Source organism: Manacus vitellinus, unplaced genomic scaffold, assembly GCF_001715985.3.
Source record: "Manacus vitellinus isolate BGI_N305 unplaced genomic scaffold, ASM171598v3 scaffold_10_pilon, whole genome shotgun sequence".
NCBI lineage: Eukaryota > Metazoa > Chordata > Aves > Passeriformes > Pipridae > Manacus > Manacus vitellinus.
Genome location: NW_021938838.1, coordinates 19,688,256 through 19,701,974, shown reverse-complemented (window position 1 = coordinate 19,701,974; position 13,719 = coordinate 19,688,256). Strand labels below are relative to the sequence as shown.

General features: G+C 43.3%; 1 protein-coding gene across 1 annotated transcript in view; it reads left to right on the top strand.

Annotated features, from left to right (window-relative positions):
• The first annotated feature begins 225 nt into the window (after positions 1–225).
• BEAN1 (brain expressed associated with NEDD4 1) overlaps positions 226–13,719 on the top strand; it is a 49,311-nt gene continuing 35,817 nt past the window's right edge. Inside the window, exon 1 of the mRNA XM_029965572.1 lies at positions 226–238. Coding sequence (XP_029821432.1) covers positions 226–238 — 13 coding nt within the window. The remainder of the gene's footprint in view (positions 239–13,719) is intronic.

Below are 13,719 nucleotides of genomic sequence, written 5' to 3'. Positions count from 1 at the left end.
CTGCCCGCCCGGCGGGGTCACGGAGCGCGCCCCCCGGCACGCCCCGTCCGGCCGCGGCGGGCGCAGGGCACGGAGGGAAGCGCGGCGGGGGCGCATGGAGGAGAGCGGGGCACGGCGGCGGCTCGGATAAGGAGCGGCAGACACGGCCGGGGGAGGGGGGCATGGACAGGGATGGGGTGCGGATGGCATGGGACAGGGATGGGGGGGAACGGGGATGGGGCTGCGATGGCCATGACAGGTGATGGGGTGCGGATGGCATGGACAGGGATGGGGGGAACAGGGATGGGGTGCGGATGGCATGGACAGGGATGGGGGGAACAGGGATGCACAGGGATGGGGGGATAACGGGATAGACTGGGATGGGGGAGGATGGGGATAAACCGGGATGAGGAAAGGCAGAGAATGAATAGGGATAGAGTAAAGACGGGGATGAATCTGGATGGGGAGAGGACGGGAATGAAACGGACTGGAGTGAGAAAAGGGGATGAACCGGCATAGAGAAAGCAAGGGAATGAACCTGACTGGGGTAAAGGAAAGGGCTGAACACGGGTAGGGTAAGAAAGGAAGGAACAGGACTGGAGTAAGGCAGGGGCTGAACCCAGCTGGAGAAAGGAAGGGAATGAACCGTGCCAGGAAAAGGCAGCGGCCGTGCTGGGGTAAGGAAGGGGCTGAACCGTGCTGGGGTAAAGCAGAGCCGAGCCGGGTAAGGCAGGAGGAGCCGCGGGAGCTGCGGGTCCGGCGGGGCAGGTCTCGCACCCCACAGGACCCTGCCCGGCCGCAGAAAGTTTGTTAGTCGGGAACTCCTCCCGAAAAGGGAGAAGCCCCTTCCCCGGCCGTGCCCCAGAGCCGGGGGTGGCGGGGCAGCCGGAGGGGCAGGAGCCGGGACACCCCCGTGGCACAAGCACAGGGGACAGGGCTCAGCCCGGGAGCCACAGCCCAGCCCCGGACAAGGGCTGGGTCACACCCGAGTCACTGCCGGAACTCAGCTTTGCAATGCAAACGAGCCCATCTTCTGAGAAATCCAAAGATTTCTGTTATTTAGGACACGTTTTACTCATGTGCATTTTGTTGCCTCTAAGTATAAATCTTTTAAGTGCAAGTTATAAATATTAAAGCTGGAATGCAGAGGGGGAGTGTTGGTATCAAATTTTACAATAAATTTATTCCAGTCCAGTTCGACACACACCAACCTGATGCATTTAAGCTGCACTTAAATTAGGGGAATTATTTGGTTTAACAGTGGTAGGTGCCTGTTTCAGGGACTGGTGATTGACTTAAAAACAATAATGAACATATTTATATAACACAGTGTTGTTTATATGTGGGGTTTTGAATCTAAGAGGTATTCACACCGTTTCCTGAACTGGAGTGATTCCTGGAGTAGGAAGCAATGACTGGTTTGGTGTTTCCCCTCTGTTTGAGCTACATCTCTGTGTACACTCAGAATCTGAAATGTGCAATCCTGCCCAGAGAGAGCAGGGGCACATTAACACAGCGTGTCTCCAACAGACATCTGGTTGCAAAAGAACCCCAAATTGCGGTGAAGGACTTTTCTCTTATTTTTTCCTTCCCTAGTTCTTTTCTTCCACCTTCCTCTCATCTCTGGAAGCTCCACTGGTATTGGAATAGGCAGTAATTATTCCAATCTCCGTAAGTAATCTCCTTTTCTTATGCTTTTTTATACTGCACTAATGGCATGCCTTGCAGTCATATACAGCTGTAGGAATATAATTTTTAAAAGTCCTCTACCAGATACACATCAACCCATTAAAAAGGAAATAGCTTCCTGACTAAGGAAACAACTGAGTTAACAGAAATGTGCTTAACCTTGTAATATTTATAAAGACAAAATTCATAGAAATTACAGAATTGTCTGAAATTGAGGACATAAATTTTGTGTCAGGTACAAGTACTTAAATATTTCATTTTTTAAAAAAATTAAAATGCTCTTTTTCAGCATTTTCTCCCATAACAACAGATTAGCACATAGCTGCTAAAACTGATTTACAAATGGAGCACACTGACATCAATCAAAATTTATATCATTTTGGCACCCACTAGTGAAAAAAATGTGGCTAAAAATTACTTCCAGTCACTGAAATAAAACAATTCCTGACATTTGACTTGCTTCTACTCTCCTTTTGTAGTTATTACATGAAGGCTTTTTGAAAAGGAAATACAGCATTGAAGGAGCCAATTATCCTTGTGTCACTGGTCCTATTTTGGCAGAAAACCATGTGAATGCAGGGAAACAGAGTAGCATGTTCAATGTCTTAGATGGAAGAAATAATGACAAAAATAGACACACACCAATTAAAATCCTCAAGGTCCCTCTTGGAGCAAGTGCTGCAGCTCAAGAAAAGCCATGTTGTAACTAGACCATGACTTTGTAACCATGTTCAATCAAAGATGCCCATAATGGATGAGAAAACATAAAATTATGTGTAAGGTTTAAAGAAAGAACAGACAAGAAGTTCCCTTATTTACTCTGGACTGTGCATAAAAGAACAACAAAGTGAGAGAGCTACTATCATTCACATACTAGAAATAACAAGATTTTAAATACTTGCTGTCACAACCTACCAACTTGGAGAAATTAGTCAGAGTCAAGACCAGCTTCTGTCAACACCAGGCATTTGTAGGATCTACCCCTAAGAAAACTTTGGTAACTGGGAGCATTTTGGTTGGTAAAAGTGAAGACAGTGCAAAACCAAGTCAGTGCCAAGTGTTGTCTCTCAGGCTGCCTGGTTACCCTTAAACTCCTCAAAAAACCTGTTAAAATTGGGCTGAAGAGTGAGTGCCAAATTAGCAGCTGCTGATTAAAATTGTTCAGCCTCTGGCTACCTACTAGATGACAAACTGGCACCACCTAAGTCATGGAAAACACGTAATAGCAGTACAAAAATAACTGCAAAGTGTAAATGCTACATGTGGCAGCCTCCTCATTTGTTAGTGAACTGCCTGAAGACTTGGTGAGAAAATACTCACAGTGATGTTGAGAGTAATGTTGGGTTTACATGATGCACAAAATGACATTTCATAGCACTTCATTATATATGTAGCCAGTCTGTGCTTAGTTTGGAATTCATACATGAAAACCATTATTTCCTACCTATTCTCTGCTTTCATGATCCTTGGTCCCTAACTGGGATTTTTCCCTGCCACTCTCCCTCCCACTCCTCCATGGCAGGACAGCTTTTACTGCATTGGCTTCAGGTTCTGGAGCTCTGTAACAGAAATGTTGTAGCAAACAGTTCAGAGCAGGCTGAGTATTGCACTCATTTCCAAATGGGCACTTATATCTCTTAAAATTAAGGTTTTAGACTATGTGGTTTTTTACTTTGGCTTTACTGATACAGTTCATCAGGCCCAACATTCTGGGCCTCTCCACCAGGGCTCTTCTCTTTAATTACTGTAGGGCTCAGACTGTGAAATGTTCTACTGACAAAGAAGATAATATTAACAAAATGCCAGGTAGGCATTAGCCAGGAAAATAACCAAACCAAACTGTGGCCATGGTTCAATTTTATAGTGACTATGGAAAGAGAGTGGAGCTGTCCCAGGCTTTTGGGAGGTATGACAGGAAGGAGACTTCTCAGTGGACTCCTCAGCTATAGAGAATTCATGTGAGCCAGGGATTGAACCTGCTTACTCCCCCAACACTGAATTTCCTGAGCAAGAGCAAAGGCTCAGAAGCAGAACTGCAGCTCTTCCCACAATGAGAGGGCCGTGCCTGGAGAATCCTGCTCTTGTCCAGGACAAAGGGGTGAAGTCACAGGAGCAAAGTCCAGGCAGGAATGGAGCTCTGTGACTTCAGCCACTGGCAGGCTCAGCATTTAACACACCTTTCTGATCAGAAACAAACTTTGCTGTTGGCTTTGTTGCTTTAGATGTTTGTTTCTGAGAGAAACACAGGATTTTCTTCGCCAAGTGTTTCTAGGTTTTGATCAGCTATGTTTGGTTGGTTAAGTCAAGTTTATCTCTAGAAAGTATTGACAATAAATATAAATCATTATTAATCAGCAGTCATGAACCTCAGTCACTGTTTCAAATACTTGAATGAAGAGGGCCTAAAAGTGTCAGATAAATAAAAAGGCAGAAAAATGTTTCTACCCAAACTGCCTTCCTTTCCTTCATATTGGTACCTCCTCTACCTCCTCCTAGCACTTCTGGGATTTGTCTCTGAAGGAATTGATTGTAGACATAGGTAAAAGCAAAAACAGTTATCCAGGTTGCCAATACATATCAGGTATTATAGAAAGATAGTTATTATCCAAACTGTATAGTTATGTATTCAAATATTAAATCTGTATGATAAACCCATTTAATGATATTCACTCTTATATCCAAAAGCACAAGGAACGTCCAGAGATATGTAAAAGGTTCATTTGCAGGCCTGAATGAAAAACACCAAAACTAGGAAATATACAGACAGTGCTTTCAAATCCAGCATTAAGATTCCTGTCTTAGAACCTCTGGAGATCCTACAAAATTATTCCAGTGACCAGAGTTCTTTCACAAAATGAGGAAGGAACAGAATCATTCCTGCTGTGGCTCTGCTCTGTGCATGAAATCCCACCTGGGATTTCCCACCACAGGGACAGCCACCTCCTAAAGGGAAAGGTGAAGGAATGACCATCCTGGAACCAGCAGGCCCTGGAGTGTCCCCTTTGAATGCTGTCCCTGGGGGTTTGGGAGAGCTCAGGGAGCAGCAGTGCCAGCCCAGCTGACTACACAGCAAGAATAAAATGCTCTTTCCATTGCTAGGGAGCCTGTAGGCAAATCCTGTCTTTTTAGCAGAATGGTGTCCCAGCTCTGCCAGTCTAATGCAGTTCTCCAGGACAGGAACACAAGCTCCCCCTGACCCCCAGCACATCTCCCCAGAGCACACCCACACCTTCGCTGCACAGGGGGAGCTGCTGCCTCAGCTCACCCAGGGGAAGAAACAGGGTGGGGTGTAAGTACCTCACAGCAGTTCTCTTGGCTGCCCCAGGTTTGGGACATGCAGAAAGACAAGGTTTCCAGCCTGGGTGTGGCAGCTTTGCTGGGAGTTGGTCTCTGGAGTGAGAACGTGATGCCAGGAAGTTGGAGACAGAGGGAATGGCTCTGCACCGAGACTTCTGCACAGCACAGCATCCCCTTGAGAAGTGTCAGTGATCAAAGCACCAGCATCAGCCACCCATCCTCAGTCTCTTCTCCAACACTGCCAGAAACCATGTGGGTCTGTGACAGCAGGCAGTGAGGGAAACATGCTGTAGTTGCCCCCTCTTTTCTTCAGAGCACAGCGAAGTTTGATCCCCAGAATAATCTGCTCTTTATCTTCATTCACTCTATTTTTTTCTCAGTGTGGATGTTTCCTGACAGTGCTGAAGAGGTTCCCACCTCCCTTTCCTCAAGGGCACACCCCGTGTATCCCTGCAGTTTTCCACATGCACTTCATGTTTTAATGACTGCAGCTCTGCAGAAGGGAAGGATGTTCTCAGGTCTCCAGAACCTCACCTCAGTTCTTTGTTCTTCTCCCCTAATAAGTAATATCCTGCTCAGTATCTTTCTACCATCAATTTATTTTATGGTGGCTTGAAATCATCTGTTATACCAAGAATAAATTTATCACCTTTTAATTTATTAGGCTGGAATCTGCCTAATAAATGGATTCACTTCCCTTCAAGCCTGACAGTTTCTTATCCTCCTGTTCATACAGGATGTTTCTTGAAAACTCCAAATTGTTCATTTCCACTGTAACTACTAACTTCATGTTTTGTTTAAAGCAGCTTCTCCCAATTCCCACCTCCCAGGTCTGATTTTTATTTAGTGGAGAGAATAACACATTAGAATTCATTCCTCTGGACCTTCATGGCAAACATACAGAGTCTAGTCCCAGCCTACCCCTATCAAATGAAGAGAAATGATGCTTTAGTTTTTGGAGGGGATCCCATCAAGCTGGTACAAACAGCCATGCTGAGAAACTTCTCAGAGAAGGGTAGGGGGGGAGATGCTTTAGAGGTGATGATTGCATTGCAGCTGTTTGTTCAAGCACCTAAAAGTGCAGTGGATGCCCAGATGCCTTTATGCAGAGCATCCTTCAAGGAGAGGTGGACACCTCTGGGAAGCTTGCACAGAGTCTCTGTCCTCAGGTGCTTTGGAAACTTGGCCTCCAACTCTGAGCTGGCAGAAGAAAGCAATTGAGCTGGCTTTGACAGCATTTCTGCCAACAGGGATTTTAGCTCCAAGACTTAATACGTACCTTGCTAGAACTTCCTGAAACACCTCAGACTTTTTAAAAATTACCTCACATGACATCATGACCCCTACAATCTTCAAGGACCTGTGTGAAGATAATTTGCTGAAGGACATTCCAGCCAAAGCCCCATGATTGTTCTCTACTCTTAATGCAAATAGTGCTTTTATGATATTTTTTTTCTGTGGGCTCTTCAGTTCTAAGTTCCTCATCTTTTAGTTGCTGGGTTTAGCTGCAAATATGTTAATTCCTTTATTCCTCTCCCTAAAATGAGGATTTGTCTTTCAGCAATTGTTTTTTTCTTCATTAGCAACTAATCTTAGTTTTGTGGCTCAACAGAAGCAGCTCTGCAAGCATCTGATCTTTACAGGTTTTAAGCATCAGAGCTTTATTTTTAATTAGTTGCAAATTTGCTACAAACTGACCTCTGCTTAAAAAACCCAGCTAAGACTGAAGCTTTGTCATGCTGGATCCTGCACAAGGTAACTGGCCTTGTCCTTCCACATTACAGGTGTCCAGATAAAAGAAAAGGAGGGAAGAGAAAAAAATTTTGGCAGAAATATTAATTGCTTTGTATTACATGGCAATATAAGGAGAAAGCCTGGCTCTCCTGGATTGGTATCTGTCCATTACCTGGCACTGACTCTTGTTGACAGGAGAGGAATACTCCGAAGGTACACTTCAATTTTCAGCTTCCACTCACTTAAGAACAGTATGGTTTTTATGGTTAGATGACAAATCCACTTACTGAGGAACTGTAGTATTTTTTACATTTGCATGACAAATACAGGGGTGTCTCCCTTCCACTAGGGAAGGGATTTTTACAGCAAGGACTCAGGGTCTCCAAGAAAGGAGCTTTACAAAAGAGATCACAGGTCCTTTATGGGAGAGAGTAACACAGCACATGGCAGAGCAACCAGCAGATTGTGAGGACAGCTGGAAGACCAGTTCTTATTATGACCACTTTGAATTATTATGACCATTTTGAATTTTGCTTCTAATCCACACTTAACCATCACTTCTTGTTTGCAGAAGTCAGTATTTTGTGCTAAATGCTCCCTGTTTGTTGTTATTTACGAAGTTACACTCTGTGCTTGAGGTAGACTGGCCATTTTCACTCTCCAAACACCCACAGTGTGCAAGTCCTTGGCCCAAAACTGCTGGCAAGAAGCACAAGCTTTATTTAAAAAGATGGTCACAGAAGGCCCAACAGAGAAGACTGGAGTTTCTAGCTAGTTGTAAACCATATTTCCTTGTTTCTCCTTAATGAATTGCCCTGAAATCTGCCTCTCCCAGTGCAGTGATTATGCAATGAGACCCTCACTCCCTGCCCAGCAAAGAAATATTAAAACCCTCCTGCCTTGAACAGACAATAAAGCTCTGAAAGGAAAATTAGCACTGCTGGTTTATTGCAGCTGCATGTTGACAAGTAATATCCGGTCATTTGATGTTGTAATTCCAGCTCTGCCTGAGAGAGGCACATTGGGAAGGACGGGAATCAAAAGTATTTCTGGTTTGGCCTGAACTTGGTGCTGGAGGAGGAACACACACCCTGCAAACAGGAGCAGAAAGAGTAGCTGTTTGGGAAGCCTTTTGTACATCACTGGAAGAGTATTTTAACTACACTAATCACAGTCCTCATAGTAAATGTATTCCTTGTGTTTGTGGAACCAGATGTTCCTTTAGAAAGAATATGGGACATCCAATAAGAGACTGAAAATGCAGTTCCAGCACACTCGTGCTGTGGTGTGTGGGCTGTGCTCTGAGCATCAGCCCCAGTTAGAAATGTCCCAATGTTTAGAGGGAGCACAAAATCAGAATACCACCAACAAAGACTTTGTACATACATAGACACTTTTTAGAAAATGCTTTCCTTTTAGAACAGCACAATCCTAAATGGAAACTGTACTTTTGCCACTTGATCCTATAAGCCAACCTGAAGGATGTCTAAAAATCTGACAGATGCCTAAAATAAGAAAAATGAGAAAAAAAAAAACAAAACACACTAATTTCACATTTCTGTGCTTCTGATTAAAGAAAATATTTCTATTGAAGGAAGAAATCTGTAAATTGGAAATTTTCCCAAAGTGGGAGGCACAAGATGATGCATCTGTAGAGGTAGAAATAACAACTTTTTTCCCAGATTTTCAAGCATGCAAAATTATGATTCCCAAGGACCACATGTTAAAATGCAGGGTTAAAGGCAGTGTCAAGGTATGTAATAAGATTGAAATGACATCCTGTGTCTCTCCCCTGATTTAAGGTTATTTTAACTTTCTCTAGCTGCCATCAATGAAAAAATACTGAGGAATTGATGAGTACAAGGAGCCACCAGAGAGATGAGAATCTGTCTTCCTTATATCGTGTTTTGCACAGGTTTCTGTGTCATCCTCAGATAAATCACAGCAGCAGAGCAGAGCCCTAGACACCAAACCCACATGTGCCATGTGTTGTTTACTCTCTTGCCAAGCTCCAGGGCTGTTAAATCACCTCCATGTCACTGGAGGATCCTTCTTCACCACCACTGATTTTCCACAGCTGGCTCAGAGGTTTCAAAGCCAGGCTCCAGGCAGGAGTGAGGACTTGGGATTTTTAAAAAGTGGAAAGAGTTACACAGCAGAGCCCAGTTCCTGCTGGTGGGACATCAGAGCATTATCACTCAGTGGTGGAGGCAAGAAGTGTGTCCTCAGTTTAACAGATATACAATTCAAAGGTCATGTGACTAAAAAAAAATGGTATTACTAACATAGGAAAACTCTCAGTAAACTATTAGCTGTATTTTAATAATGAAGGTTAATTTTCAGACTGTGGATTAATTTTATACATCACATTTATATAATATTGCACCTTAACCTAAATTTTATATGATCATTTTGATTGTTCTTAAATCACCAATTTTCACTGCAAAATTCATTCAGATGTGTGCTGAATAAGAATGCAAACCCTAAAAGTCATTTGCACACCATCACTTGTCCCAAATGCTCTGTTTGGGAACACATGGGGTTAGAACCAGAGAGTCCTTCTCTGGAGGCTTTGTCATCTCCCTCTCGCCCAGAGTAAAAATGGTTTCAAATCAATTTTACTTTTAAAACACACTTTGAAGATAAAATACTTTATGATAGCATCTACTGAGAGAGAAACATCACCTTGGAAAGCAAAGCATTTTCTCACAAATGAAACTCTCAGGATCAAAGGAATTTTCACTGCATAGAACTGAAACATTATTTGCTCAGTCTGTGACACCTCCGTCCCTGCCTGCTGTTTGTTCCTGAGTTTCTTCCTCAAAAGATCATTGACATATCTTCATGGGGTTTGGGAGTTATTTTACAGCTCCTTTTGAGAACAGGTGGATGATTTTTGTCATCTGGCTTCACAAAAGACATCATTTGCTCTTGCTACACCTGGGAAATACAGTTGGGATAGGTTTGCACACACTCCTCTCAACCATCGTTGTACCCACTGCTTCTCAGTCCACAGAAAATTGGATCTGCCCATATAATGTTTTACAGCTCACAGTCTTAAATGGTTCCCTCTGAAGATAATAAACATCACTGTGGTGTCCTGGTGTTTTCATACAGTCCATATCCCAGAGGGACTTCCCCAGTTCCACCAGTAGCAGGGAGAAAAGCATGGCATTACCTCCTGCATGAGAGGGGTGTTCAGCCTGAAGTGACCTTCAAAGTAGAGCCAGTAAGTGGTGAAAAGTAAAACAGGAACTTTATGTTGAAGGAACTGTGCAGAAGGATAAAAGGAACTACACCATCAAAGGACAAGGCAAAATTACTCCTTTTGCCCCTCTCTAGGCAGAGATGAGTGATCCAGTTTCTACTCAGCCCCCCAAAATCAACAGTAGACCTGGGAATTGGCTTCCATCATTCAACAGAGGAGCCAGTAAAACATTGGGTTCCATGCAGATCTGTAGACACTCTACATAGGATTTCATGTCTCTGCAAACCAGACCTGTTTATGCCCCTACAAATTTACCCAAGGCTTTATTCAGAGTATTCAAAAAAAATCCTTGCCCACTCTATCAGACTCAGTTCCTACCCTTTACTGTCAAACTGGGGATTTTGAGATAATTATACTTAGAGCTAAGAAGTCCTTAATCCAGTCCTTCAGGTTTATGCAAGATAACGGATCTCTTTTTTTCCTCTCATTTACCCATTTTGTGTGTTAAACTGGGGCAAGGATGGATTGTTTAGATGGATGTTAAATTTGGATGTTAAAGCATGTGAGGCAGCCAGCAGGCTCAGAGGCACAGTACCCCTGTGATTTCTTTGTTGTGCTTCACCTACACCTCCTCTGTCTGGAGCTTAAATGACGAGCAACAACGGGATAGGAAATGTTTGTTTCAGTCTGAGGCTCTTTTCATGTCTGACAAAGAAAAGGGAGTGTTGTCATCCACCCAGGGCTTTCAGAGGCAGGAAGATTGACTTTCAGGAGACGTGGCTTTGTTGCTCGGGAAGTAATTGCCTGTTACCCAGTCATCTATTGTTTCTCCTCCTCTCAGCTGAACTGAGCACTCTGCTGTGTCACACACAAGTGCAGTGTGGTGACAGACTCTGCCTCTCACACTGGCTGTGTTGTCACTACAAGGGGGGCTGTGGCAGAGCCCACATGTCCAACAAACTCACTGCTCAAGGGAGTCACCCTTCACTTCCCAAAATCCTGACACGACATCCCATCAATGCAAATCCATTTGCTCACCAAACCAATATTTGTAGCAATTATACTGGTTTGAACATTAGATTTGATCTGGCTACTTAGAGGTTTATTTTTTCATATGTCTAAATGATTTTTGCTGTGTGCAGATTTCAAGGAGAATAGGTGGTTCAGGCAGCAGTGGTGATGGAAGATTTGGTAAAGCTCAGGATGCATTAAGCTAATGTATTAAGAAGGCTACTGCTCTGAAATGCCAGCTGAGTGGGGAGAGGGAAGAAAGCCTCAGAAATTCAGTTGCCATTAGCATAAACAATTAGACACTGGCAGCTCTGCAGAGCAGGGACTGCTGGCTGGGCACTGCATCTGGAGGTGTTAATGTGAATAATCACCCTGCCAGCTGATTGGAGTCTTGCTCAGGCAGGGGAAAGGGAAGAATTACTGTCAGGTCAGGGATATCCAGTGCGTTTAAAGGTACTTTTTATAAGCAGTGCAGACAATTTTGGCCAATTGTTTTAGGTCCAGACGTGTTGCAAAGGAGTCTAAAGATGTGTTTGGAGATTTCAATGAACACAAGTGTCTTGTGGTCTCAGCAGCTGCTGTTTACTACCAAATTTTGTTATCTAACATCCTCAAAATATTCAATTCCTACTTTGGGCTTCTTATATTTATGTGTTCATGTCAAGCTACAGTTTTAACCATGAAACTCCCCTTTTAACATACTCATTTTGTAACCAACAAAATCTGAGGACAAATTACTTTTAGACCTCAATTCTACCCCTACAAAAGGATTTATCACACCCTGCTGGCACTAATTAGTTGCCAGAAACACTTGGAGAATTGGTGATTATAGTTAACACAACATTGTACCCAGAATTTAGTCTCAGTTTTGTAAAAGGACCAGAAGGTAAAACAGGGAGAGCAGAATGACACCTCCATTAAGACACTTCAGAGGAAAGTAAATCAAAAATGAGGTTCAGGAGTGAGCCCAATACTCTCCATCCTCGAATGGGCATTCAGAATCATGGAGGTAAAAATCCAAAGTAAAGCCCTCTGAAATATGCCCAGTGCAGTCAGCAGGCCCTAACAAGCATCCCTGGAGGAACCACCTCCCGGGATCCACATTTCAAACCCTCACACAACACCAGCACCCTGCAGAACTGACCACAGGCCATTAAATAGAGAAGGATTCTTCTGTTTTAGAAGGGTCAGATCCATGGAGCACAAATGATTAAGAGTTTTTAACTGAGAATTCAGAAGGGCTACAGTGAAAATGCATAGGAGGACACACAAAACCTGAATTTAGGCAGGACCTCGGCTTCTTACACTCTTAATTCCTAATCTAATCAGCAGAGATTACAGCTGAACATGGAGCTTTGTGTTTTCCTCTGAGAAAACATACTGGGTGTGGCTGTGGAAGGTTTAATGGGGACACATCAGTTTTGATGAGTTTGCACTTTGCCAGGATCCCACGAAAACATTTAATGAATTTGCTTTGCATATTGTCAGGCTGGATGGAGCCTGGAGCAACCTGGGCTAGTGGAAGGTGTTCCTGCCCATGGCAGGGTGTGGAATGAGATGAGTTTTAAGGTCCTTTCCAGCCTAAACCATTCTGTGATTCTGTGATTCTATAAGCCTGCATTATGTTCTGCCCCTCTGTAAAGCTGCACATAAAGTAGTGAGTAGTAACACACTTCTTAACATAGGTAAAAATATATTTTTTAGTAAATGCAAAGCTGTCAAGAAAAAACTACAACAATGACAGCTGACAAAATAGAGGCAAATAGTGCCAGGTTTGCTCTGAACAAGTTACAGTAGTTAAGAGTTCAAAACACAAACTCAACAGACCACTTGCAATGGGTACAGATGTGCACACAGCTCAGGAATTGCCTAGAGGGAAAATCATTATTTTTCAGTGAAACTACTGATGATCTTCAGTCTTCACAGACTGACTCTCCACAAATGAACCTGAGAGCTGAGTGTCATCCAGAGAGCACCAACATCTGTCCCTGCACAGGCACAGAATCATTTCAGCCCAGGCAGTGCCAACACACCTCCCTCTGAGCGGGTCTGGCTGAAATACAGCAAGGCCTGTTAAAGGTCAGCAACCACAGAAAACCTGCCCAGAGTCACTGCAGTGATTCCTTCAGTCCCAGACTGTCCCCAACAGCACTGCTGCCCAGGGACACAGGGCAGGGGCAGAGGTGGTGGAATTCCAAAGCTGACAGGCTGATTCCCACAGGCAGTTGTACTCACGTTAGGAAGTCATGACTGTGGCTAAATGAGCACATAAAAAAAGTGTTTCTGCATAAAAACACCCACCATTATGACTAATCTATAGGTTACATTATACAACGTGTATAAGGTGGTGTGTACATATAGAAATTTTTATGTATCTTATTTATTAAGATACATTTGTGTGTGTGTATCTATCTGTGTGCAGGATAGAGACACTGCACTGGAATCATTTATTTGTCTTATTTCTGACTGTCTGCTTTTGTAATTCTGACATCTAAACATTTAGTCAATTGATTAGAAAGTACCTTGGTTCATTCAGACTATTTCAGCCTGATCATCTCAGAATTTCCTGGCAGGACCCAAGCACATGGTGCTGCCCACTGAGGGCAACAGTACTCTAAATTACCACACCCTTGAGCCACAAAGCATGAATGAAAATATCAGGGGGTTATGTATTAATTACCATTTTTCTTTCTCGTCTTAAATTTGTTGCATTTACTTTACAGTTCATGACTAATCAATTCAGAAATTTAATTGTCTTTTCATTTTGACCAAGAAAAGCTTCATCTACTTCATATGAAACC